The sequence below is a fragment of the Mustela nivalis genome (genome assembly GCF_964662115.1).
Source record: "Mustela nivalis genome assembly, chromosome: 5".
Lineage (NCBI taxonomy): Eukaryota > Metazoa > Chordata > Mammalia > Carnivora > Mustelidae > Mustela > Mustela nivalis.
Genome location: NC_139024.1, coordinates 97,913,569 through 97,939,853, shown reverse-complemented (window position 1 = coordinate 97,939,853; position 26,285 = coordinate 97,913,569). Strand labels below are relative to the sequence as shown.

Here is a 26,285-nt window from a genome sequence, read left to right as displayed (position 1 = left end):
CTTTTTATATATGTTATAAAGCAAAAGACAAAGATGACCACTGAACCAAATTTGTTGGGCAATTAGCATATAGGAGGGACACACAGACACACAACCCTTAATGTTTGCACACTGGTTGTAGAGGTAACTTGCTCAGCGTAACTCCGCCAATAGGCCAATAATCCATGGTAATGTATCTATCTACCATTCTTGGTTATTGTTGTTGTTGTTTTTAACCTTTTCTGTGTTTGTCAGTGAAAGGAAAATTTTAGAGAATGAAATCCAGGTGTCTGTCCGACCTGAGTAGGAAAGCGCACTTTTCTTTCTCAGTTGCCAGGTCAGGGGAGGACCTGCTAAATTATATATTTTCCCTAAAGAAGTGAAAAGGTTCTGGTACCAATAGTCTCGGACTTCCGGTAAACTTCATCCGGTTGGGTTTTTAAAACCATAATAACGTATTTATCCATTTACGGCAGACTTCCGCTTGGAGGCACTCGTTAATTTTTTCCACACATCCCTTCATGCAGTAAGCATTTCCAGAGACCTCGTATCCTCGGGTCCCTCGGAGGGCTCTGGGTCCAGAAATCATTCCTGAGCACGGAATCTTACGGGAAGGGGTGCGACAAGTCTTTTGTCCCTATATCCATTTCCGCCATCGCAGAGGCGAAGTAGCAAACCCCATCCTCGTAAGGTTCCCAGTGCGAACACCGGGCACGCGCTGTTTTGTCAGGATCAACATGTACACGGATGGCACCCTGGACCTCATGCTAATGATCGCGGTGGCTGCCTTCAAACCCCCCGCGGAAAAAGAGGAGAGTCTTGCTTTAGTCGTGAAGAGAGCGAAAACTCGTTACTTCCCCGTCTTCGAGAAGGTAGGGGGCAGGGATCCGGTTTGCAGCTGGGGGAGGACCCAGCCCAGAAGGGACAGACGCCTAGGTGCTCTCGCGAGAGACTGAATTCCTGTCGGCGACGGCTGCGCGCGCAGATCCTGCGGGTGTGGGGGCGTGGCGGGGGGGGAGGGCGGGGAACAGGGGGCGGGGCTGACGTCCTCGAACGGCCTCCAGTACCCTACCGCCCCGTTCCAGAGAGATGGGAACTGAGAGTTAGATTTGGGGCACAGCAAGTTCCCACTGCTGCTTCCCGGCGTGTAAGGATGCAGGGCTTATTTCCTGTTGCTGAGAAGAATAGTTCAGCAGTGAAGATCTCAAAGGACAAGCTATGATGCTGCTTTACTGCACTCGGACCAAAACTTTTTTTTTTTTTTAAGATTTTATTTATTTATTTGACAGACAGAGATCACAAGTAGGTAGAGAGGCAGGCAAAGAGAGAGAGAGAGAGAGAGGAGGAAGCAGGCTCCCTGCTGAGCAGAGAGCCCGACGGGGGGCTCGATCCCAGGACCCTGGGATCATGACCTGAGCCAAAGGCAGAGGCTTTAACCCACTGAGCCACCCAGGCGCCCCTCTGACCAAAGCTTTAATAAAGGGTTGCAAAACAAAAGGACATAATTATGTGGAACCTCTGACAAGACAGAATGAAAATAAATCAGATGCAATGAAAGGACACAGCATTTCTGTTCCGATTTTTAAAAATAAGCCATCAGCAGCCTAGGGCACCAACACCTTAAATTCACCGTGTCAGATGTTTCTTTACCTTTTATACTGGAGGCTGATCATGCCTCAAGCAAAAGACAAGATCTTTTAAATTTACAACTTTCCCGAAGTCATTTTGGAGTGAATCCTAATTACGAATGTTCTCGAAATACAACTGGTAAGGTTCCAAACTTAAAGGACAGCATGGGACATGGTAAGAAAGATTTGTTAGCAGAGGGCTCTATCAATTTAAGGCTTCCCAGACAGAAGTCTGTAGGATTTCTCCTCAGTCTTAGTCTTGGGAAAGAATGATTTACTACTGATTAGTCTATAATGAAGAGTTCTGCCGGTGCTTCAAAGTCCTGGACGATCCAGTTCCTCTTTATTCAGGAGCAATGTACAGTGTTGTTGAAACACCTTCCATTTGAAAAATCAGTATCATTCTTTGAGCTGAAATGTTAAATGGGCTTTCTGATACAATTTTCTACTGTGGTGTAGCAGCCTGATTCTAACTAATTATGACTTTTGTGTCTCCCTATACTGGTGGGTATAGTTTTACTTAATCATCTGTAGGCGTGTAAGAGAGAGCTCCCTTCATGCCCTTCACTACCCCAAATACCTTGATAATCACTGACAGATTCCCAACAAGACTGTGCCAATTTACAGCAATGTTTATGAGTGTTTAAGACTTGCTTTCATCTGATCCTTTCCAAGCAGTCTTGGAGATTATCAAGAAAAAGATTCTTTAGTAAATTTGATCTGTACAGAAGATTCCCTGCTTTTGTAAGTGCATAGCCAGACAAAATAGTCTTTACTTTTATTTGATATTCTTTGTTATTTCTCTTTGCTTAGATTTTGAAAGACCATGGAGAGGATTTTCTTGTTGGCAACAAATTCAGTTGGGCAGACATACAACTGTTAGAAGCGATTTTAATGGTGGAAGAGCTCGATGCTTCTGTACTTTCTGAATTCCCGCTGCTAAAGGTAGGGTATTCACTTGCACACGAAGCCCAGGAAATAGTGAATAGAAATGAAAGCTAAAATGAAATGCATCTCAAAAAAAAAAAAAAAAGAAAAGAAAAGAAAAGAAAAGAAAGAAAGAAAGAAAGAAAGAAAGAAAGAAAGAAAGAAGAAAGAAAGAGAAAGAAAAGAAATGCATCTCCAGGTCAATTTCAAAAGAAGACTTGTTAAAAATCATTATTTTATTCATCTTGGCAATTTTCTCTTGCTCGCCCTACAGGATCATTAGGAAATAAACCCTTATGTTGGGAGAGAGATAGGTTATGTTGGCTTCTAGCATAAACATTGAATGCTTGCTTGCTTGCTTGCTTGCTTTTTTTTTTCATGCCTTAAACATTTTTTTCTGATGAAGCAAGGCTGACAGGTCTTCCTTCGTTGTTTCCCTCCCCAGCACCCACCGGACAACTCTGCCTCCCTTTAGTACCCCCGATGTTGAGGACATGCCTCCATGTCCCTCCACTGGTCAGAGCTTCTGCCTGGGTGTCACTGCCTGTCTCTGCTGCGTCGCCTATCCTTAGACCTCCCTCTCTCAATCCTGCCACTGCCAGACCTGAGCCAGCCTCTGTTCCAGTTCCTTAGAAACCTTTTATCTAAGAGAGGACCATAGGTTTTTTGGTTTAAGAATAGTATTTTTTTTTCCTTACTTCCAGTGAAATGGAATTTCAGGTTTCTACACTAGGCATTTATATGAAACAAAAAAAGACGGGACCTAACTAGCCTAATGCTACTACTGGATTAGACTCTTTGCCCTCTTATTTTACATTTTTCCCCCCCAAAAAGATCATACTAAATATTGTTTTGTGGTCTGCTTTTAACATTTAAAAAAATTATTATGAATATTTTGACATGTCAGCAAATATTCTTCTACAATACCATTTTATTTTATTTTCATGAGACAATAGAGTCCCATCTTTTTGAATAATCAGAACTATATAAAAAGGGCATAAATTGAGAAAACTCATTCCCACCACTACCCTCTCACCTTCCTGCCCCATAATCATTTTTATTAGTTTCCTGTGTACCTTCCCAGTGTTCCTATTTATGCAGATACAGCAAATATGAATATCTATTTTTCTCTCACCCCCACCCCTAGCTTTCTCTTACACAAAGTAGCAAATATATTTTGTTCTGCCGGGGACTTTTTATTTTTTCTTTCTTTCCTTAAAGTAAGCCATGCATTCTAGAGGTTTTTTTTCTGTCAATACAGGGACCTTCCTCTTTCTTTTTATATACAGTATCATTTTAAATTACCTGCTTATATACCTTGTGGGGACTTACCATAGTTTATATGACCAGTTTTCTTTTCTTGGAAAGATAGACTATTTTCAATTTTTCATTCTGCTAACTTTTTAAAAAAAGATTTTGTTTACTTATTTGACACAGATTGAGAGAGAAGGAATATAAGCAGGGGGAGTGGATGAGGGAGAAGTAGACTTCCCACTTAGCAGGGAGCCCAATGCAGGGCTTGATCCCAGGACCCTGGGATCATGACCTGAGCCAAAGGCAGACACTTATGACTGTGCCACCCAAGCACCCCACTCTGCTAACATTCTTAACATGATTTCTTTGCTCACCTTTATAATAAATTCCTAGAACAGGAATCGATAGGTCAAAGAATATTAATTTTTTAGAATTTTTAATTTGTGCCATCTACTTGTGACAGTGAGATTTTAAGAAGATAGTTTATTTTATTTATTTACTTACACTTATTTGAGAGAGAGCATGAGAGGGGAGAAGGTCAGAGGGAGAAGCAGACTCCCTATGGAGCAGGGAGCCTGATGCGGAACTTGATCCCAGGACTCTGGGATCATGACCTGAACTGAAGGCAGTCGCTTAACCAACTGAGCCACCCAGGCGCCCTTAAGAAGATAATTTAATTCACACTAAACACACTAGCCATTGTATTACCTTTCCTGGGAACACCTAGCAACCAGGTGTTGAGGGATTAAGTCAGATTCAACAGACTGGGCTCCGAAAGCTGACAGTCTAGACACTCCCATGACAAAGTTCTGTTTAAGGTTATGACTGCTATTAAGGCTCTGACTTTACTGGTTCTCATCTCAGGCATTTAAAACAAGAATCAGCAACATCCCTACGATTAAGAAGTTCCTGCAACCTGGGAGTCAGAGGAAGCCACCCCCAGATAGCCACTATGTGGAAGTGGTCAGAAGCGTCCTGCACTTCTAATGGCAGCAGGTCCTACCCTGGTCAACAGCGACGATCCGTCGGGTCACAGCGTCAGTACGGGCTGCCCAGTGTAGTGAATTGTAGAATCTAGGAGTCAAGTGTCTGAAAAGAACAAAACCATACAACCGTGAAAGAACAAACACCAATTAAATGCAATACAAAACCATTCTGTCGTGTGACTTTTTTTTAAATTGTAAAATGTTATAAAATTATTTTTATTATTAATGTAAACAAAGGGCTTGGAAAAGTTGAACTTTCTTTTAAGGTATCTCTTAGGCAAAGTCTCTTTTAAGAAGTCTCTTCTCTCCCGTGCCTGGGTGGCTCAGTTGGTTGAGCATCTGACTCTTGGTTTTTGGTCACATCCTAATCTCAGTGTTGTGGGATCCATCCTTCTCCCCCATGGGGCTCCGCACAGGCTTGTGCACGCTCTCTCTCTCTCTCAAATGGGTAAATCTTTAAAAATTTTTCAAAAATTAAAAATTAAAATTGAAAAAAAAGAAAAAAATAAGGCTCTTCTCTCTTAAGAAGCCGAAAAGAATATACACTTCTAGACCAGAGAAATGTGGTATCTAGGAGGAGTTTATTGAATTTATTGACTAGCATTCTTTTTTTAAGAAAGATTTTTATTTATTTATTTGACAGAGAAAGAGATAGCAAGAGAGGAAACACAAGCAGAGGGAGTGGTAGAGGAAGAAGCAGGCTTCCAGCTGAGCAGGGAGCCCTTTGCGGGGCTTGATCCCAGGACCCTGGGACCATGACCCAAACCAGAGGCAGCCGCTTAATCACTGAGCCACCCCTTGACTAGCATTCTTGACTGTTTCTGGCTATTTCAACTGTCTAAAATCGTAACAGTTTAATATTTCTATTATGTGGTACTGTAAAAAAAAAAAAAGATATTATTTATTTATTTATTTATTTGACAGACAGAGATCACAAGTTGGCAGAGAGGCACAGAGTGAGAGAAGCAGGCTCCCTGTGGAGCAGAGAGCCCGATGTGGGGCTCGATCCCAGGACCAAAGGATCATGACCTGAGCCAAAGGCAGAGCCTTTAACCCACTGAGCCACCCAGGTGTCCCTAATGTGGTACTTCTGAATATTAAGTTATATATAATTACACTTGATGTAATTATATAATATATATTATATACTGTATGTCATATATATTTGGGACAATTCTTGAAGCCTAGTTATACATTTGATAAATATTGATATATATTAATTTTCTTTCCTCTTCTTTGGGGATTTTTGTTTCCTTGACATGCTATTTCCCATTTATTTATTTTTGAAATATAATTAACATAGTGTTATATTATTTTCAGGTGTAGGATATAATGATTCGGCAATTCTGAATATTACTCAGTGCTCATCATGCAAGGGTACCCAAGCCCCTTTATCTATTTTGCCCATCCCCCACCTGCCTCCCCTCTGGCAACCACCAGTTTGTTCTCTGTATTTAAGAGTCTGGGGTTTTTCTTTGTTTCTCTTTTTTTCTTTGTTCCTTTATTTTGTTTCTTAAACTCTAGCATATGAGTGAAATCATAACATTTGTCTTTCTCTGACATACTTATTTCACTTAGCATTATACTCTCTAGCTCCACCCTTGTTGCAAATGGCAAGATTGCATTCTTTTTTATGGCTGAGTAATATTCCAGTGTGTATATATATCACATCTTCTTTATCCATTCTTCTATTGATGGACACTTGGGTTGTTCCACATCTTAGCTATTATAACTAATGCTGTGATAAGCCTAGGGGTGCATATATCTTTTTGATTAGTGTTTTCACTTTCTTTGGGTAAGTACCCAGTAGTGGAATAACTGGACTATAGGGTAGTTCTGTTTTTAACATTCTGAGGAACCTTCACACTGTTTCCCATATTGGCTGCACCAGTGTGCATTCCCACCGAAGTGCACCTTTCTCTCTACATCCTCAACTTGTTATTTCTTGCCTTTTTGATTCTGGGCATTCTGCCAGGTGTAAAGTCATATCTTATTATGGTTCTGATTTGCATTTTTCTGATGATTAACAATACTGAGCATCTTTTCACATGTCTGTTGTCCATTTATATTTCTCCTTTAGAAAAAATGTCTATTCAGGTCCTCTGGCCATTTATTAATCAGATTATTGGGTTTTTGGTATTGGCGTATATAAATTCTTTATATATTTAGGATATTAACCCCTTACCAGATATATCATTTGCAAGTGTCTTCTGTCATTCAACAGGTTGCCTTTTGTTTTGTTGATGATTTCCTTCACCATGCAGAAGCTTTTGATTTTGGTGTAATCACAGTAATTTAGTTTTGCTTTTGTTTTTTCTTGCCCCAAGAGATACATCTATAAAAATTTTTCTATGGCTGGTATCAAAGACATTACTATCTGAACACTCTTCTTTTTATTTTTCATGAACATATAATGTAATTATATTTGCTTCGGGGTACAAGTCTGTGAATCATCAGTCTTACACAATTCACAACACTGTCCCCCGAGGGCTCCAACCCCCCAACCTCCAACGCCACCGCTTAGTCTCTGAACTGATGTCCCTCAGTGGAGCAGACTTATAAAGTTCCAATTTTGTGCTCCACTGCTCTACTGCTTGCTGGGAGCCGGCCCCACCCCTGTGGTCTCTCTTCCAGTATATTGCCTTGGATTCACTTCTCCGCACATCCTTCCAGAAAATGGTCGCTTTTCTGTTCCTAGAATTACTGCTCTTCTTCTCCGATCTCCTTTTGAGTTTGTGGGTGTTCAGAATGGTTTGATATCTAGCCGAATTTCTGGGAACCTAAGATATTTAGGTCCCCTACTCCTTTGCCATCTTGCTCCTCTCTTGATGTGTGACATTTCTGTAAGCTTGCCAGTTGTGGACAATGGTTACAACTTTGAAGAAATTGGTGTTCTGTGTAAATAAATAGGAGGTTGATGTGTTTAGGGCAAGGCACAGTCCATTTAAGGCACTGTCCTTACCATCTGTACCAAGACCAGGACCACTGTTGGAAGAACAAGCAGAGACTTGGGGCCCAGGATCTCCTCCAACACCCACAATGACACTGTGTACTTGCAATAGAAAAAAAGGGACAAATGACAAATCAGAAGTAAGACGATGGCTGATGCCAGGAAACCCTGTGAGAAGGGATGGGGAAAGAGAATGTCCACGGAACATCATTCTGAGACTGTAAAAAAAAAATGTGGACAATTAGACAACCTTATTCCACCCAACAGAGCCACCTGAGACTGGGTTTTGCTTTGCTGAAACAAGTAACACTGAGATTAAGATTTAACCGATATTTATACAAATTGACCCAAAGATTCCTTCTCTTTTAAGGGTCACAATGGTGTTCCACATTGGGTAATTCGGAACTCAGCCCCACATCAGGGCCTTGTGTGATGAGGGATGGAACAGCTGTGCAGGGTGATGTCCCAGGCAAAACTGTGGTTTCCGGTCGGGGGCGGGGGGTGTCTGTGGTGTGGAGCAGGGCTCCTGCCAATGCTTTGATGTACATGACCCCACCAGCTCTCTCCACTGCTGCGGGGCCATCTTGCCCAGGCCACACACTAGACCAGCTTCTGAGTGCATATCCATGTACATGTCCTTACTGGTGAGATGACCTCATGGCTCACCAGACTTCATACCCTTTCCTAAAGACCACCACAGGCCAGGACCCTTCCCTCACAATATACTGTCCCATCCATTTTTCCTCCCCAACTCAAGTGACAGATTGATCAACAGAGTTATGACCACCTGGGCCATTCAGTGTCCCCCAGCCCAGCCCATGTAGGGCCAGATTTCTTACTCCCATTGTGGTCAAATCCCAATCCAGGATTCTCATTGAGCTAATTGCCTGATCTCATTGGCCACTCTGGCAAGGCCATGGCCAACCACCAGACGACGCATAAGACAAAGAGGGAAGAAAAGTTTCTCACAGAAAACTCTGCCTCTCTCTGTGTGAGATGACGTTTTCTTCTGACCTCCTCCAAACCTAAGAGTCTGACCTGACAAAAATTAGGTGAGAAAGGGAAAATAACTGATTTTTTTCATGATTCATAATTGTAAGCCTATCTCTATTTGTTATAACCACATGGTTCTGGTAAATAATTCAAATTGTTTAGAAGACTTACACAAATGAAAAATAAAATCCTTCCCTCCCTGAATAGTTCTTAAACACAAGTACTTTCTGGGTCCTCCCTCCTTGCCCTGGTGCTTGCCTTGAGAAGCCAAGCACTTCATGGTTGAGTTCCCAAGGCTCTAAGCCTGTTTTGCCCAGGGTTCTACTTCCTGGGTGTTGAAAACAAGCCCTAGGTCTGATGCCAACCTGGCACATTTTCTGAGCACACCCTAAAAGCACCTGACAGAGGGACAGCCAGCCAGGGCCAAAGCAGGTTTCGTCATCTAATAACCCCATACATACAACTTGCTGTCTTTCTTGTAATAGTTTTTACACCTTCGTTCTTCCTGATAGTTCTCTTTGGGCCTATTGCCTAGCTACCCAAACTTAGTAGAAATAACTCTGGGTACCCAAAGAAGGGAGCCTCAGAGAGCCCAAGAGCATCCAGCAACATTCAACTTCTCTCCCACCACCAGAGAGTCGTAGCTTTGGACCGAAAAAACAAGGGCAAGTAAAGAACGGTCAACTCAGTATACCCATAGAAGCGGTGCAGGGCTTGGAGGTCCTTGGTCCTCCCTTCCAGAAGATACTGGAAAGGAGATCCTGTTACCAGCTTTGTTCTCCCATTTCAAGAGTTCAGCACTTTAGAATGTGAGAATTTCTTTTCTTGGCAACTAGGACTCTCCCGTTTCAGTTAAAGCCCATTTGTTTTGTTTGTTTAAACAAAGAATTAAAACCTGAGCAGTGGCCCCATAATGACCCTTCCTAACTTGATGTTGATAATTAATCCTCCCTTTGGACTCCAGCTTGGTTTTAAAACATGGGATTGCTGTGTAAGTTTCTATGCGCAGAAACTTAAGACAACAAAGTCAGAGATGGTTGCCCCGCGATAGACCCCCTTTCCCTGGATTGCCAGCCTTGAGCAAACTGGGGAGAAAGGGATTTGTTTTTGGTTTTTGACTTGGGGCACGGGGTGTCGGTTGTTGCTTTTAAGCAAACAAGATTTATTAGCTCATACGTTTGGAAGAACATGTATGAACCCCGGGACTTTCAGACCATCAGTACTGCCCAGATTTCATTCCGGGTTGCCCTCAGGTTCTTCCAAGGGTCTGCGGTTGGTTCAACCTCATCCCAGGCAGCCCAGGGGCGGGCATTGAGGTTACTAACCATGCAGCCCCAAGAGAACCACTGGGAGGAGGCAGAAGAGTTTCCTCAAAGGAGTGGACTGGCATTGCCAGGAGGGGAGGGGCCAGACCCACTCGCAAAGTTTTACTATCTCCCCAGTTTGCAGATAGGGAAAGTGAGGCTCCACAAGTCAGTTACCCCCTGCACCGAGCTCCCACCCTGTGTGCTGCCAGCAGGAATTACATTCTGGCTTTAGGAATGGGAAAAATTAGACCCACAGAGAGGAGGCAGATTTGTCTAAGCTAATAAGCCTCTGAACCCAACCCAGACCCTACAGTCAGGGTCGATGGTCTTTTAAGTAGATTTGGCAGTAGCCTGGTCAGTTTGCAAGACTGAAGATATCGAGATTAGTCTTTCCTGGTTGCTTAAAAAAAGGCGGGTCTGGATTGGGTGTTCCCATGCCTCGCCCCTCCGCAGCTGTTACCATGCTGGGTCAGCGCATTGTGTGTGTGTTTTTTTTCCCCCCATGACCCTTTCCATCTAGTATCGATTGGATCCTCCCCAAAACCTTGCAAGGCTAAGACTTCTTTCTTTCAGATTAGAACGCTATTGGAACTTGATGCCCCTTCTTCTTCTTCTTTTTTTTTCTTTTTGGCGGGGGGATAAAGCTTTTTAACTAAGTAAAGCAAACACTCAGTAAAGGGGGAGATCTTTCATTTACAGCTCAATGTTTTTTATTTCTGTTCTTACAAATGTTACCTACCTTTCTTTCTTTCTCAGATTTTATTTATTTATTTGACAGTGACACAGCAAGAGAAGGAACACAAGCAGGGGGAGTGGGAGAGGAAGAAGCAGGCTTTCTGCCCAGCAGGTAGCCTGGTGTGAGGCTCGATCCCAGGACCCTGGGATCATGACCTGAGCTGAAGTCATATGCTTAACCAACTGAGCCACCTAGGCACCCCTCACATTTCTTAAAAAAAAAAAAAAAATTAATTAATTTATTTAGAGAAAGAGAGAAAGAGCAAGAGAGAGTGAGTGGTGGGGAGGTGGTAGAGGGAGAGGGACAACCAGATTCCCCACTGAGTGTGGAGACTGCTGCGGGTCTTGATCCCACAACCCTGAGATCATGACCTGAGTGGAAACCCAGAGTCAGCTGCTTAACCAACTGAGCCACTCAGGTACCCCACACTTTTTTCCCCCCTGCTTTTTAATACAAAGCATTACTGAGGATAGCATAAAGAAAATGTTCAGTAAGTTTTAGTAAGTGTATAAAGTTGTGCAAGTACCCCCTCCCTCTAGTTTCAGAATGCTCCCATTCCACACAAACCTCTTTGTTTCAGTCAAAGGCTGCTCCCAGGCCCCCAGCCCCAGGCCATCTCTGATCTGCTTTCTGTCACAGACCTTCACTTCTCCAAGATAAAACTTGCATGAACCCACAATGCCAAGGTAATAAATAACCCTGGGTCATCTTCCTGTGACTTTCTCTTCCGAAAGTTCCAGTAAGACTTGCCCTCACAAGTGAGAGGCTGTCCTACCTTGATCTGGTAGCTCCTTCTCTCAGCAGCGAATGAAAGAAATAAGATATTACAGACTCTGCTAGGCAAAGAGAGAATGTCAAGGTCCTGTGAGGAAATCTCAGAAACTCCTAAGTCTGTTAAGGATGTTGAGGTCTAACCTTCAGAGAATAGGATTTAATGCAGAAGTGAGTTAGAAATCACTTAGCTGTTTTATAAGGCAAGGTGCAAAGGACAGGAATTTGGAGATTGTTTCAGCCCTTGAGCATGAGTATTCTCTGCCCCCTGGTGCAGAGCTTCCCAATCTGTGTGCCCTGATGGGTTACAGAAGCCAGGAATGAATGAGCCAAGCCCCTGGGGCAGTTAGAGCAGTGCCATGATTTACCTCCAGGGCTTACAAATGACCATTTCTTTTCTCTATTAGTCTTGAAAAACTGGTTGAGAAATTGCCCTGGGAAATGCTGATGGTGGACCCTGAACTTCTAGCGTCATGAGTTGAACCAGCTGTCAACATCACCCCACTTTCCTACCTTGGATTCTGTGTTCCTCACGTCATCTCCTACAGACCTTTTTTTGTTTTGTTTTCTTTTTTCATCTCCAGGATTGTGGGTGTGTTAGCCAGCTACCAGGAACATTCTGATACTCCAGAATGTTATTTTCTTCTTACAAAGTAACAGGTGTCTCTGATATGTATGTATGTGTGTATACACACACACACACACACACACACATATCGCCTTTGTGTGTTTTGTTTCTTATTTTTTTAAAGATATATTTATTTATTTGAGAGACAGTGTGTGAGCATGAGCAGGGGGAGGGGCAGAGAGAGAGGGAAGAGAGAATCCAAGCCGACTCCATGCTGAGCAGGGAGACCGACGTGGGGCTTGATCTCACCGTGGGGCTTGATCTCACAACCCTGAGATCATGACCTGAACCGAAATCAAGAGTCTGATGCTTAACTGACTGTGCCCCCCACCAGGTGTCCCTCCTTTCTGTGTTTTATTGTGGTAAAATATGCATAAAATTGACCATTGTAACCATTTTAAAGTGTCTGTTTCAACAGCACTAGCTGTATTTGCATTGTCTTGTGACCACCAAACTGAAACTCTATACCCAATAAGTAATAACTTCCTAGTCCTCACCCCCAGCCCCTGGTAAATACTGTCCTATTTTCTGTCTCCATGAATTTGCCCACTCTAGGTACCTCATACAAGTGGAATCATCCAATATTTTGTCTTTTTGTGTTTGTTTTCAAGGCTTACCCATGTTATAGCTTATGTCAGAATTTCCTTCTTTTTTATAGATGTCTCCTGTATTTTTCATGAAAGGAAGTTTTTCCCCTGTTATAATACCTCTGGAGGCACTTTATTGTATCTTAAGACCTGTAGAGCTGACACACAGACCCAGGGCTGATGATCCTACAAGATGCCGTGATCTTTGACTGAGAATCCAGCTGGGGCCCTGTTCTTTCTGGCTTCTCTGATCACAACACTTTTCCCCTCCACAGTTAGTTCTCAGATTTATGTAAACACTCTCTGCACAATTTATATGTTCTATGTCATATTTAATTGTAAAAACCTTTTTCCCTTCTAAGAAGAATTTCAGGTATCCAAACATACGTATGGATATATTAGGGAACCGAAGTCCTTCATGCAGAAACTATACAACATAGAGATTGCTTCAGACATATGTTATGAGTGAAAAGTAACATTTATTAGGAATTTTCTATGGACCAGGCTCTCTTCCAGGTGCTCTACTTCCATTATGATATTTAATCCTTTAACAATGTTCCAAGAGCCATATGATGATTTGAGATTGTACAGAGGAACTCGAGGCTGAGAAGCCAGAGGACGAAGCATTCCAGAGACAGGATTAGGACAAGGGTGAAAAGACTCATGGCAGGCTCAAGGTGCCTTTCTTTTCCTGAGTTAACAGTAAATAATTGTGAAATACAAGGCTTTAAAAAGATCTAGACACTGGTTGAGGAGAGATTATCCCATCTTGTTTCCTGGCCTCTGATGGCCCGAAGGAATCCAGTCTTGGGGGACATCTTTGCTCAGCCCAGGCTCCAGGTAAGACCATTCTGACAAGCCAGGTTTGCCAGGCCAGTGGACCCAGAAGGGACCAGAGAAGCAATTCTCTCTTGCTTCCCTGGTAGTGGTGGGAGATAACTATGGCCATACTGCTTAAGAATTTGACGTGGCCCCATTCCCTGGTGGCATCCCATAAGACCTGCCCAGGAGATTGAGGCTGGCTTCCTGGCTGGACTTCTGTGTGAGAGACAGCGATCATTCCCAGAGGATCATTCCCAGAGGCAACTGACTTACCTTTCTCATCCCCACTTTCTTTATTTTTAAGATTTTATTTATTTATTTGACAGAGATTGGAAGCAGGCTCCCTGCTGAGTAGAGAGCCTGATGTGGGGCTCGATCCCAGGACCCCAGGATCATGACCCAAACCGAAGGCAGAGGCTTTAACCCACTGAGCCACCCAGGCGCCCCTCATCCCCACTTTCTATTAGCACTCCTCGGTGCTTTGAAATTCTCTTCCATAGCCTCTTTTACTTAGAATGATGCCAATAATTTAGCGGCTAGTGTCTTTGAGTATGTCCTTCTGTCTAGCTTTGTGCTAGGCAGGTTTTACCTATGACTTAATCTTTACAACCATCCTAATAAGTAGGTCTCAGAGAAGCTAATGGAGTAAGTTGAGTGAGTGAAAGGATTTTCCTCTGCCGTTATAAGACTGGCTGTTGTGAACCTCACCAGCAGAGCAGAGGGTTAGGGGCAGGAAGGACCCTCACTGTTATTAGACTGCATACCAAGGACGATGGTACAGGCCAGAGGAGGGTGTGGGAGAACTTTGAAGTCCTGCTTTTAAGCTGAATCACCTCTTCACAGGGTTGAAATGCATACTGAGAAGTAGCCACTATTTCCCAAAAGTCTGAAGGCCTCTGTTGTGCCTTGACATTTGCGGAAGAATTCAATAATCTAGGTACTTTGATTGTTCTTCCTTTCATGACTTTGCGGCTGAATTAAAAACTATAATTTAGTTGCATTTATTATTCCCAGAGAGCATCAAAGAGAATAGCTTTGTGTCGTGATAAAGCATCAGACCAAGGGCAAAATAAACCGAGAAAGGAATGTTGGGATTGGGAGAGATGCTGGAATTCACTGAATCAGAAGATACCTCCAGAGAGACAGTTCCCTGGAATGGGTGGGACAGCCCCAGTCCCTTTTAGGGAATGGAATTACAGAGGCTTTTTCTTGGGTAAGATTATATTCTATCTGAACAATTTCCAAAATCAAATTTTCTGTTTCATCGGGGCATCTGTGTCAACAAAAGGAAAAAGATTTGAAATGTGTATCTCTCTGTACTCTAAAGATAGATATTTATTCTCACAAATGAATTGAACAAAACTTAAAAACCAGCTGCTTTCTGCCTCTTACTTCTGTGTGTGTGTGTGTGTGTGTGTGTGTGTGTGAATCCAGTGATGTGATTTAGGCACAATGCCTGGCACATAGCAGACCCACAACACATTGCAGTGTTTCTCTTTCTTTCCAACCCTAGAGAAGTAGAGATTTTTGCTGATGACCCTGAAGCCATTATCTGCCTTCAGGTTTGCCAGATATGAGGTGCCAGGCCTTGATATCTGGAACAGTTTCATTCTGTAGCATTGCTGATCTTGGGCGGGGAAAACTCACTGCTCCCCAAGGCTGGCTCAGGCCCAGGGCACCTGGCTTCTTATGAGCCTCCCTGGGTCTGGCATGACAATTGAACCCGGCTCTCTGTAATTCAAACACAATTGAATTGTTTCTGAATTGCTCTGCAATTGCTCTGAAAAGTAAGATGGTAGGGAAGGGGTTCCTTTGATCTGGAGATGGAAAGATGAGATGAGATGTCCTCATCCTTGAATCCAAATGTCTGCAGGTTAGTAAATGCTCCCACAGCCAGCCCAGCCACTGTAGAAATGCAGATCTTTCCCCTGACAGAAAAGAGATAGCACCCCCAGGCCAACAGTGCTCATAGGTCTTTTGCTAAAAGTAAACAATTAAGACGCACTGTTGGACTGGAACAGCAGCAGAAAACAACAGCCATGAAGCACAGATTCCTGGCACCTCAGCGGCTGTCCCCTGGGGCCTCTGTCCCCCATTCCAGGGTGGAAGGCTCCATCTGTAGAGGGCACCTGTGTCTGAACTACCAGTTCAGCTTATATGGTTTACCCGCACTACTCAGAGTGTGGCCCAGACCAGTAGTATGGACAGCACCTGGAAGTGTGTTAGAAATGCAGTCTTAGGCCCTCCGTCAGGTCCACTGAATGAGAATCTGCATTTTAACCAGATCCCAGGTGATCTGGGTGCCCCCTGACATTTTTGACCTGGCCTTGTATTATCACCTGTCTTCCCAAACAAACACAGTCTTGGCTCCCCACGGAGAATGCTATCCTCCCCAGGTGTGAGAATGTTCTACTGCCTTTCATTCCTTCCTTGTTGACTACTACCATGGGAGCCATCAAACACTGACTTAATAAGAACAACTTGCTATCTCTTTTCTGTCAGGGGAAAGATCTGCATTTCTACAGTGGCTGGGCTGGCTGTGGGAGCATTTACTAACCTGCAGACAGTTGGATTCAAGGATGAGGACATCTCATCTCATCTTTTCATCTCCAGATCAAAGGAACCCCTTCAAGGCCCTGCCTCTAACTCAAACAAAACAGATACAAAAGGCATTCAGAAGCAGTGCTGCTAATTTAGCAAATAAAAATACAAGATGCCTCGGTACATTTGCATTTCCGAGAAGCAATGGCAAGTTTTTTGGTACCAGTATGTCCCAAATGTTGCATGTGTCCTGTATTTTATCTGGCACCGCTACTCAGGGGCCAAAGTCCTGGGTTGCTCTGACCACCTCCCACCTCCACCTCTGCCTGTTTTAGGTTTTAGACCCTCAGTTGTTTCCAGTGGTAGTGGCTTTGGTTCATGTTTCAAGCCCCAGATCATGGGGTGATTCGTTTCTCCCACTGTGGGTGAGACACAGGTGGTGAAAACAGCACAGATTTTGACATCAAGGCAGCCCCTTAATTCAGCAAGTTTTGTCTTCCTGAGCCTGTCTCCTTGCCGTACAGAGAGTGACTGGGACAGAACACATCTGCTTATCCAACGTCCTTGGCTGTCTTCAGTTATCTCTTGATAACCAGGTTCCTGGCAGGCAAGGCCCAGTTGTCCTTGAGTCTCTACCGTTGTCGAGGATCAACTCCAAGAGCTGGATGTGAACAGCACTACCGATGCAGACCGCGGCCGTCTTCCCAGGGTGTGTGTTAGTGGTCTGCCATGAATTCCGTTCTGGTTGGAGCAATTCCTAGGTTGCAAATTTAGCATCAGTTCCTTTGCTCAAGGCGCTTCCAAGCAAAATGCAGTTATTAGATAGTGGTTACGTTGCAACAATAGCAGCTTTTTGTTTAAGAGGAAATGAATTTAACTATCACCAATGGACAAATTTTCATTTGGGTGGTTTCAATTGCATGTCTAAGGAAAACATGTTTGGAATATTATGTATTCTGTGCATTCCACAAACACCATGTACTTCCCCCCCACCCCGCCTTGAATTTCCACTTTGGTTGGCTCCTTTAAGCCCTTCTGCTGTCACCACTAGAGGTCAGCAGAGGGAAGAAGGTGCCTTCTGGTCAACCCATTGGTCTTTGCCAGGTGGTAGCTTTGAGAGGGGAAGTTGAGTTTCTCTGTTAACTTTTTCTTTTCCAAATGGGGAGAAACAAACCTGAAATTGATGTATCCACATTAGTTTTACTAGCTCTGTTATACAAGCTGTATGTATATTTGATGACAGCTGAATAATCAAAAGTTAAAGAAGTACCAGCTTTATGAAGTGTGTTGCATCTAATGTTTACTTCGATTTTAACATCAAACCAGCAGCAAACTGCAGCCCCGGCTGTTTATGTTGTCCATGCAGTGTGGGCGTCTCACTGCAGTTAAGGAAATAGGATTTCACAATAATAAGAAAGAGAAGTTGGGATCTAGAAGTGCCATGAACACCAGGTGATGTATGGAAGTGTTAAATTGCTGTATTGTACACCTGAAACTAATACACCATGCATTTGCATTGCTCATCATGACCAATGACTTCTGTGCCAGCCCCTTTGGCCCTCTGGATGGTTCCAAGTATGTTGGAGGAAGGGGCAGACTCCAACAGTTAATCTCAACCTGGGGGCTGGCTTTTTTTTTTTTTTTTTAATTTATTCATTTGACAGACAGAGATCACAAGAGGCAGGCAGTGAGAGGAAGGGAAGCCAGCTCCCTGCTAAGCAGAGAGCCTGATGCGGGCCCGATGCGGGGCTTGATCCCAGGACCCTGAGATCATGACCTGAGCTGAAGGAAGAGGCTTTAACCCACTGAGCCACCCAGGCACCCAACCTGGGGACTGGCTTTAACAGAGGCACCAACTTGATCCTTGATGAGTTTCAAATTGTTGGCTTTCAAATTATAACCCTGTAGCAGAAGGAGGATATATTAAAAGAAACACTCTCTTCATTGGGGAGGCTGGTTGGCAGAGTCGGTTAAACGGCTGACTCTTGATTTCCGCTGAGGTCATGCTCTCAGGGTTCTGGGATTGAGTACTGCGTGGAGCTCTGTGCTCAGCACAGAGTCTGCTGGAGGAGTCTCTCTCCCTCTCCCCTTTCCTCCCATGTGCGCATGTGTACTCTCTCTCTCTCAAATAAATAAACAAATCTGTAAGGTTTTACAGGCGAGCACGACACCAGGCGAGATAGGTGCAAGGCAAGGTTTATTAAAGGCGACCTTGGGGGGCACCTGGGTGGCTCAGTGGTTTAAGCCTCTGTCTTCGGCTCAGGTCATGATCTCAGGGTCTTGGGATCGAGCCCCACATTGGGCTCTCCGCTCAACGGAAGCCTGCTTCCCCCTTTCTCTCTGCCTGGCTCTCTGCCTACTTCTGATTTCTCTCTGTCAAATAAATAAATAAAGTCTCAAAAAAAAAAAATACTTTAGCTCTTAAGAAAAAAAAAAAAAAGGCGACCTTGGGCGAGGTTCTGGAGAGGAGAGTTGGGGAAGTCACGCTCAAGATGGGGTCGAGTGGGTCTTTTATTTTGGTTAAGACAGAGCATAGGTTCACAGCCATATAAGGTAAGGTATTTGGTGATTGGAGAGTAGGGGGTGTCCTGATGTTCCTGTTTCCTGCATAGGTATCGGTTTACTTATGGTGATGTGTGCTCAGCATACGGCCTTCTGTCGGGAGAGTCATGGGTAAAGGAAGAGGGCAGCCTGGAAGATGACGGCCTGGCAGCCATTTTTATTGTTCCTCCTGCATTCCCAGAGCCGCCCACCCAACAAACTCTTAAAACAACAACAACAACAACAACAAAAACAAAAAAACCCAACACTCTTCATTGAAATGAATTTGGAATTTGTTGTTCCTGTTGTAAGAGAAAATAAGCTGGCTTTTGAACAGAACAGACAGACATGATCAAACCAGGCCATTGTTTGCTTTTGCCTTAGGATGTCTCTCTAAAAATGTCAGAGGAAAGTCTCTTTGTCAGTAATTTGATGACCTCCATGGTCATTTTGTAGCTTTTCTACTGGACTAAACTCCTACATTTCTGGAAATGACCAAACATTGAAATCAGGGATTCCAATGACCACGTGTCAGAATCCAGGCATACTAAACATTGATCCAAAACCTTCAGAACCATCCTGAATGAACCTAATTTTCTTAAAGAATTTGTTCCCCATCCCTCCCCCATAGACTGGAAAGTCTGGACCGTCCTAAACCACACTGTATATATGGCACAGTCTTACCATCCGCTGGCTAGAGCTCTCTCCTTGAAGCACATTCAGATTCAAAGCATGTCCTCACCTAACCCTCAGGAAACAGGGGCCACCTGGTCCAGGCTCTCATCCAAACTGTCATCTTCTGCACATGAAAACAAAGACCCAGGGAGGCTAAAGGACCCGCTCTCTGGATAAAGTCCTAAAGAGGAAAGCTGGAATCCCTAAGTGCTGATCTGGTTTCAGTGTCAATGTTTTTATGGTTGGTGGCGTCTTGTAAACGTGTGGTTCATAGGTCAGCAGCACCAGCATCAGGGAGCTTCTTAGAATGCAAATATTTTTATTATTATTTTTAATGTTAGTAAAATACGTATAAAATTTACCATCATACCGATTTCAAAGTGTATAGTCCAGGGCATTAAGCACATTCACATTGTGCAATCGTTACCACCACCCATCTCCAGAGCTCTCTTCATCTTGCAACACTGAAACTTCATACCCATCAAACAACTCCCTTTTCCCCTTTCTCCCCGGGCCCATAGCAGCTGCTGTCTCTATGCACCAGACTCCTCTAGGTATGTCGTGTGTGTGCAGTCAGCCAGTCCCTGTCTTTTTGTGGCTGGTTTATTTCACTTAGGGTTCATCCAGATTGTAGCAGGAGTCAGAGCTCTGCGCTGTTCTATTGCATGTACACACCGTATTTTGTTTGTCCATTCATCTCTTGTGGAACCTTGGGTGTTTCTACCTTTTTTGGCTTTTGTGAAGCAAGTTACTATGTGAACATGGCTGTCCAAGTATGTCTTCAAGGCCCTGCTTTAATCCTTTTGAGTTTCTATCCAGAGGTGGGATTGCTGGGTCTCACCTGAGCACAACTCAATTGGAATCTCTCCTCACGGAGGCCCAGGATCGGTGCTTTCACAAGCTCTCCAGGTGATTGCCTTATACCCCGGAGCTGGAGCACACAAGGCTCTGGAGGGCTCCTGGAGCACACAAGGCTCTGGAGGGCTCCTGGAGCACACAAGGCTCTGGAGGGCTCCTCGGGGTGGTGGGCTCGCGGGGGAAGGGTGGGGCTGGCCTTCCTTGGTGAGGAGCTTGGTTGCTCCCCTGCCGTCATGGTGCCACTAGGAACTGACTTTGCTGCTGGTCAGACATGAGGTCTGACTACAGAGTCCTGAGGTAGGTGTCTTTAAGAGGGGACTTTGGAATCCCTCTCCCACCTTGAAGGCTCTAATTCATTGGAAAATAAGATTGCAGAGTAATAGGTGGGGCTTAAAACAACAACAACAACAACAAAGAAGAGGTGACAGAAAGAAAAAAAAAGCTTGATTACTTTGAGGAAACTGAATGATAATGAAAGAACTGTAAGGACTGGCTGGAAAAGGGAGCAAAGCTAACCTCACCGGAATGCCTGCAGGGAACCTGGGGGGCAATGAATGAAGTGGGCCGGTGGGGGGAGGGTGTGTGTGAGTGACTGAGTGATGAGAGGCGGGGCCCCAGCGGCCTCACCAGACCGGTGGGTACGACTCAGCCACTCAGTTCCAGCCCACTGCTGACCTGTCTGAACTTGCACTAATTCCTTCGTTTTTCTGAAATTTTACAAAAGAAGCTTGATATCTGGGTGTGTGTGTGAAACCTCCCCATTTCCACTATTGGCTTCAATGTTTTAAAAGTACTGGGCCAGTCAAATAAAAGACTGAGACAGATAGGAGCCCACAGATGGCCATTGAGAGCCCATGATCTTTTGCCATCTTTTCACTGAAACCGAGAGATAAAATAATGTGCTCAAGATAGCAGCCTCCAGTTCCCTTGGATAAACAGTTTAAACTCTCAAAGCCCCAGATTCCTCCTCTGCAGGAGGAGGATAATGGTGCCAGATCAAAGGAAGGTTGTAAGGGTCAAAGCAATTAGCACAGTAGTTGCAATACAATGAGTTACTTAGTAAATCATAGCTAGTATAAATATTGTCAACATTCATTCATTTATTCAGTCATTCAGTTAAGAAATAGTTTTTAAGGGATGCCTGGGTGGCTCAGTGGTTAAATGTCTGCCTGCTGCTCGGGTCATGATCTGAGTCCTGGGATCAAGTTCCACATTGGGCTCCTTGATCAACAGTGTGCCTGCTTCTGCCTCTGCCTGCTGTTCTCCCTGCTTGTGCTTGCTCTCTTGAGCTCTCCCTCTCTCTCTCTGACAAATGAATAAATAAAATCTTTTTAAAAACCGAGTTTTTAAATGCTCTCTGCTCTGCTTGATGTTGGGCTGGACAGACCATGGAGATTAAAGCAGACACAGTCTCTGACGTTATGATTTTTATAGACTAATGGGGAAGACATTAAAAATAATAGTAATAACAGTGTGCTAAGTATGATGATGGCGATACAACAGGTTCCTATGGAAGCTGCCAGGCACTGGCAACCCAAATGAGTGGGATCAGGAAGTAGTGGCGTCTAAGCTAAAACCTCCAGCCCTATTAGGTCCATATATACAGGTTTTCAACTGGAGATGAATAGGTCTTTTCTGAGGATTATACCACCGTTGTGTTTTTTTTTTTTTAAGATTTTTATTTTATTTTATTTTTTAAATTTATTTGACATAGAGATTACAAGTAGGCAGAGAGGCAGGCAGAGAGAGGGGGGAAGCAGGCTGGGCTCTCATGACCTGAGCCGAGGGCAGAGGTTTAACCCACTGAGCCACCCAGGTGCCCCACTGTTGTAACTTCTCCTGGCCCCAGAGAGAGACTCCAGTCTTTCATCTTACCAGGGCGGTCCTGCTGATGAAGTCCCAGAACCTAAGTCATGTTTGGTGGGGTGAGGTTCGGAGCTGACGACTAAAGAAAGAATTCTTAAGACATCTTTGGTGCAAAATGGTGGTTTATTAAAGCACGGGGACAGGAGCCGTGGGCAGACGGAGATGCTGCTGCTGCCCCGGGTTGTGAGGAGTGGCTGGTTATATACACAGGAGTTGGGTAGGTGAGGACAAAGGGTTGTTCAGAAGGGCTATTGGGATAAAGAAGACTGTCAGGATATGGAAGGCCTGGTTACTATCAAGCCAAGGCCACTTTCCCTCTAATGAGGCACTAACATAAAGACAATTGGGAGTCTCCTGGTGGAATGTTACATTCCTGCTATCAGACGTCCTTGTTAGTGAGATTTAGGTCTTAAAAGAAATTTAACTTTATTTACTTTTCCTTCTACCTCCATCTCCTTCGGTTTTTTTATGGAGGGGAGGGTGACGTTAGGGCTTGAGGAACTGAGTTATGTGTCTTTGGAAATTGGGCTATTGATAAGGCAACTTCTTTGTTGTAAATCTCAAGGACATTTGTAAACCAAGAGAGACTCCTGCCTTGCAGGACTGTGATCTCTGCAAGATAACCATTTGCTCTTCTTTTAGGGCAGTCAGGGGTGCCTGTGGAATGTCACACATATTACCAAGGGGAGTGGGTGGAGAGGGGGTGCAAGGCGCCAGCCCCTGCTCCATCCTCAGCCAGCCTCCTGCTCCCTCATCACTGCCATTGCCTAAAAGTCCACATGGCCAAATCTTAACACCACAGAACCTATGTTCCCCCCTCAGCTGGCTCTCCTGCCCAACTTTCTTCTAGCAAAATTATTCCATTTATCACCATTATCTTTGACTCCTTCCTCTATCAGCTTGTATGCAACTGGTTCAACAATAACAATGTTTTAGGTAATTGAAAGCTCACTTTATGCCATCATAGAAGGTGGGTGGGGGTTACATAGATCAATAAGATATACACATTAGCTCAACGAGCTAGTATTTGGCAAAGAATCCTTACATCAAGAGGTAACCTCTAAGTCAGCTTGCAAGAGTGTTCTAAAAGCAGGATGATGTGAAAACATTTAACAATGGGTTCTAGGAAGGTCAGCAACTAACCAGAAGGGAACTCAGCCCTGAACAACCACTGTACTGAGTATATATATAACTTGGAATGAGAGTTTAATAAGGGTTATTTAGGCCCATCTTAGCTGAAAGGGGGGACTCTCTCCAGGTGTCTTGGAGGCTCAGCATTAGCATGAGAATAAAGGAGGGAGAGGACAAGCGCTGAACAGATTGACTGGTATGTGTAAAAATACTTCTTCATTTGTATTCGTGCTGCTAGAATGTAGAGTAGGGGACTTAAATCCTGGGGAGCTGCTGAAGGGCCTTAATCAGGAGTGCAGATAGATCAGCTATGCGTTATAAGGATGGCTTTTGGGCAGAAGGAGGCTAGTGAGGAGGGTGAGGGGTCGCAGGCACATTTGGTTGCCTATCCTACTGGTGTCCAGCGATTTTGTTCTGTCATCACCCTGTTGTGGGCTCAGGGCAAGTGGCCCCTTCTCAGTTCCATCAATAAATTCTGATTAATCGATAGACAATCCTGGTCACGTGTTTACATGGCGCCATGCAACCTTCACTGAAGACCCAAAAGCAGAAGTCAGCTGAAGAACTGAGCGGCCTAGGGCTGTGGCAGTCATTGTGTGGCCAAGGGCATGACTGTCATGAAACCGCCAACATTCTCACAGAGTCCTTGATAAACCTTATTGTGTTGCCGAGTTAATGATCTTGTGAGATGCTTCCAGACTTTTTGTTGAGACAGGGATATTCGCTATTGCTAACATGCTGTGGTTTGAGTTTTCCACAACTTCAAGCTGAAAGAAAGAACCAGGGGGCAGGGAATCTGTTTAGGGGCTCCTGGAAGGACCTAGATGAGCGATGGTGGGACCAAAAATAAGGCAGAGGGAGGTAAGGACGAAGAAGGAGATGGATTCAAAAATAGGGAGGAAAATCAGCAAACTTAATAGGTGTTAGGTGTGGGAGTGAGGCAGACATGAGAAGCCCATGACTCCTTGTGAGGCACCAACTCCTTAGATTCTTCCAGCAAAATATTAATTTTGTCCAGATGTGTCTTTTAAAAAAAAAAAAGATTTTATTTATTTATTAGACAGAGATCATGAGTAGGCAGAGAGGCAGAGAGAGAGAGAGAAAGAGAGAGGAGGAAGAAGGCTCCCTGCTAAGCAGAAAGGCTGATGCTGGGCTCCATCCCAGGACACTGAGATCATGACCTGAGCTGAAGGCAGAGGCTTAACCCACTGAGCCAGCCAGATGCCCTGTCCAGATGTGTCTTAAGGAAGAGTTAGGGATGACAGCAGATTTCCATTTTAAACCAATTAAAGCTCAATAAATCTACTGAAATCTACTTTGAAGGTCTGGAGTTACTTCATCTGTGTTTTCATGACATTTTCTTGGCCATATCTAAACATTATTTTATACCGAGTCCTTGGTCAGAAATAAACTCTACAAATATATCACAATTCCTGGGTGAAAATAAGCTCTGATTTATAAAACCTGCTTTAAGAAAAAAAAAAAATTTGTGATGTCGTTGACATATCGTATTATATTAGTTTCAGGTATACGACATGATTTGGTATTTGTATGCATTGTAAAATGATTGCTGCAATAAGTCTAGTTAATATGTGTCACCACACGGAGCTATAAATAGCTACACATTTTTTTTGCGATGGGAATTTTTAAGATCTAATCTCTTAGGAACTTTCAGATATACAATACAATTTATTAACTATAGACACCATGCTGTACATCACATTCCCACCATTCTTCTGTTTTATAACTGGAAGTTTGTACCTTTTGGCCCCCTTCATCCATTTCACCCACCTTCCACCCCCTGCCTCTGGTAACCACCAATCTGTTCTCTCCATCTCTGAGCTTTCCCCCTAAGATTCCACCTATACGTGAGATTAGACGGTACTTGTCTTTCTCTGTTTGACTTATTTCACTTAGCATAATGCCCTCAAAGTCCATCTATGTTGTTGTAAATGGCAAGGTTTCCTTCCTTTTTTTTTTTTTTTTTTTAATGGCTGAATAAAAATCTGCTTTAGAAATAGGTTCTAGAACCACATTCTAATTAAAACCTGGGATCTGATGTATTTACAGAGCCAGAGTCCCCAGCAGCTGTCAGCAGACCGCTCCTGAAGGGCCCCCGCCCACGGGTCTGCATATTGACCTCTAGTCTTAGTGACACCTCCCACAGCTAGGCCTTTTGTTTATCAACCCAAATGATCTCTAGTGTTTTTAAATTTTTATTTATTTATTTATTTTTAAAGATTTTATTTATTTATTTGAGGGAGAATGAGTGAGAGAGAGCATGAGAGAGGAGAAGGTCAGAGGGAGAAGCAGATTCCCCAAGGAGCCAGGAGCCCGATGCAGGACTCGATCCTGGAAGTCCGGGATCATGACCTGAGCTGAAGGTTGCTCAACCAACGGAGCCACCCAGGAGCCCCTCTAGTGTTTTTTAAAATATTTATTTTATTTCATGATAAGTGTACTCTGTGATCTCCACCCTCCTCCTCCTCCCCTTCTTCTTCTACTTCTCCTTCCTCCACCTCTTCTTCTTTTTTTAAAGATTTTATTTACTTATTTGACAGAGGGAGTGAGCATAAACGGGGGAGCAGCAGAGGGAGAGAGAGAAGCAGCGTCTCCACTGAGCAGGGAGCCCAATGCAGGGCTCATCCCAGGACCCTGGGATCATGAGCCCGAAGATAATAGCTTAACCCACTGAGCCACCTAGGCGCCCCATCCTCCCATATTTTTAACCATAGTGAGGAAGTGGTTGAGTATTCTGATTCTTCTTATTAACTTCCTAAAGTACTGCATTACTTTTTCCCTAAATTTCAAACATAGTAGAGGCTTAGTGTGTAAAGCTTGTGAAAAGAAAAAATGTACACACACACTCCCCACGCCCAATTTCACAACCCAAAGATAACCATTGTTAATCATCAAAATGTATATGCCTTCGTATTTTCCACATATGACCTACCACCTAATGGGGTTAAAGGCTAACATTCAGGAAACATTGGGACTGGGCAAAAATATAACGATTAAAACCCATATACAGTGCTTTTTTACTATTAGGCTCTGACCTATGCCCTCCACATTTAATCCTCACAACAGGGTCATGACATAGGTTCC

The 26,285-nt window shown here is 43.9% G+C and overlaps 1 protein-coding gene across 1 annotated transcript in view; it reads left to right on the top strand.

The window, feature by feature from the left end:
• Positions 1–26,285, top strand: part of LOC309864131 (uncharacterized protein) — a 56,039-nt gene that overhangs the window by 5,712 nt on the left and 24,042 nt on the right. Inside the window, exons 5-7 of the mRNA XM_082729454.1 lie at positions 710–851; positions 2,421–2,552; positions 4,653–4,773. Of these exons, the coding sequence (XP_082585580.1) occupies positions 710–851; positions 2,421–2,552; positions 4,653–4,773 (395 nt within the window). The remainder of the gene's footprint in view (positions 1–709; positions 852–2,420; positions 2,553–4,652; positions 4,774–26,285) is intronic.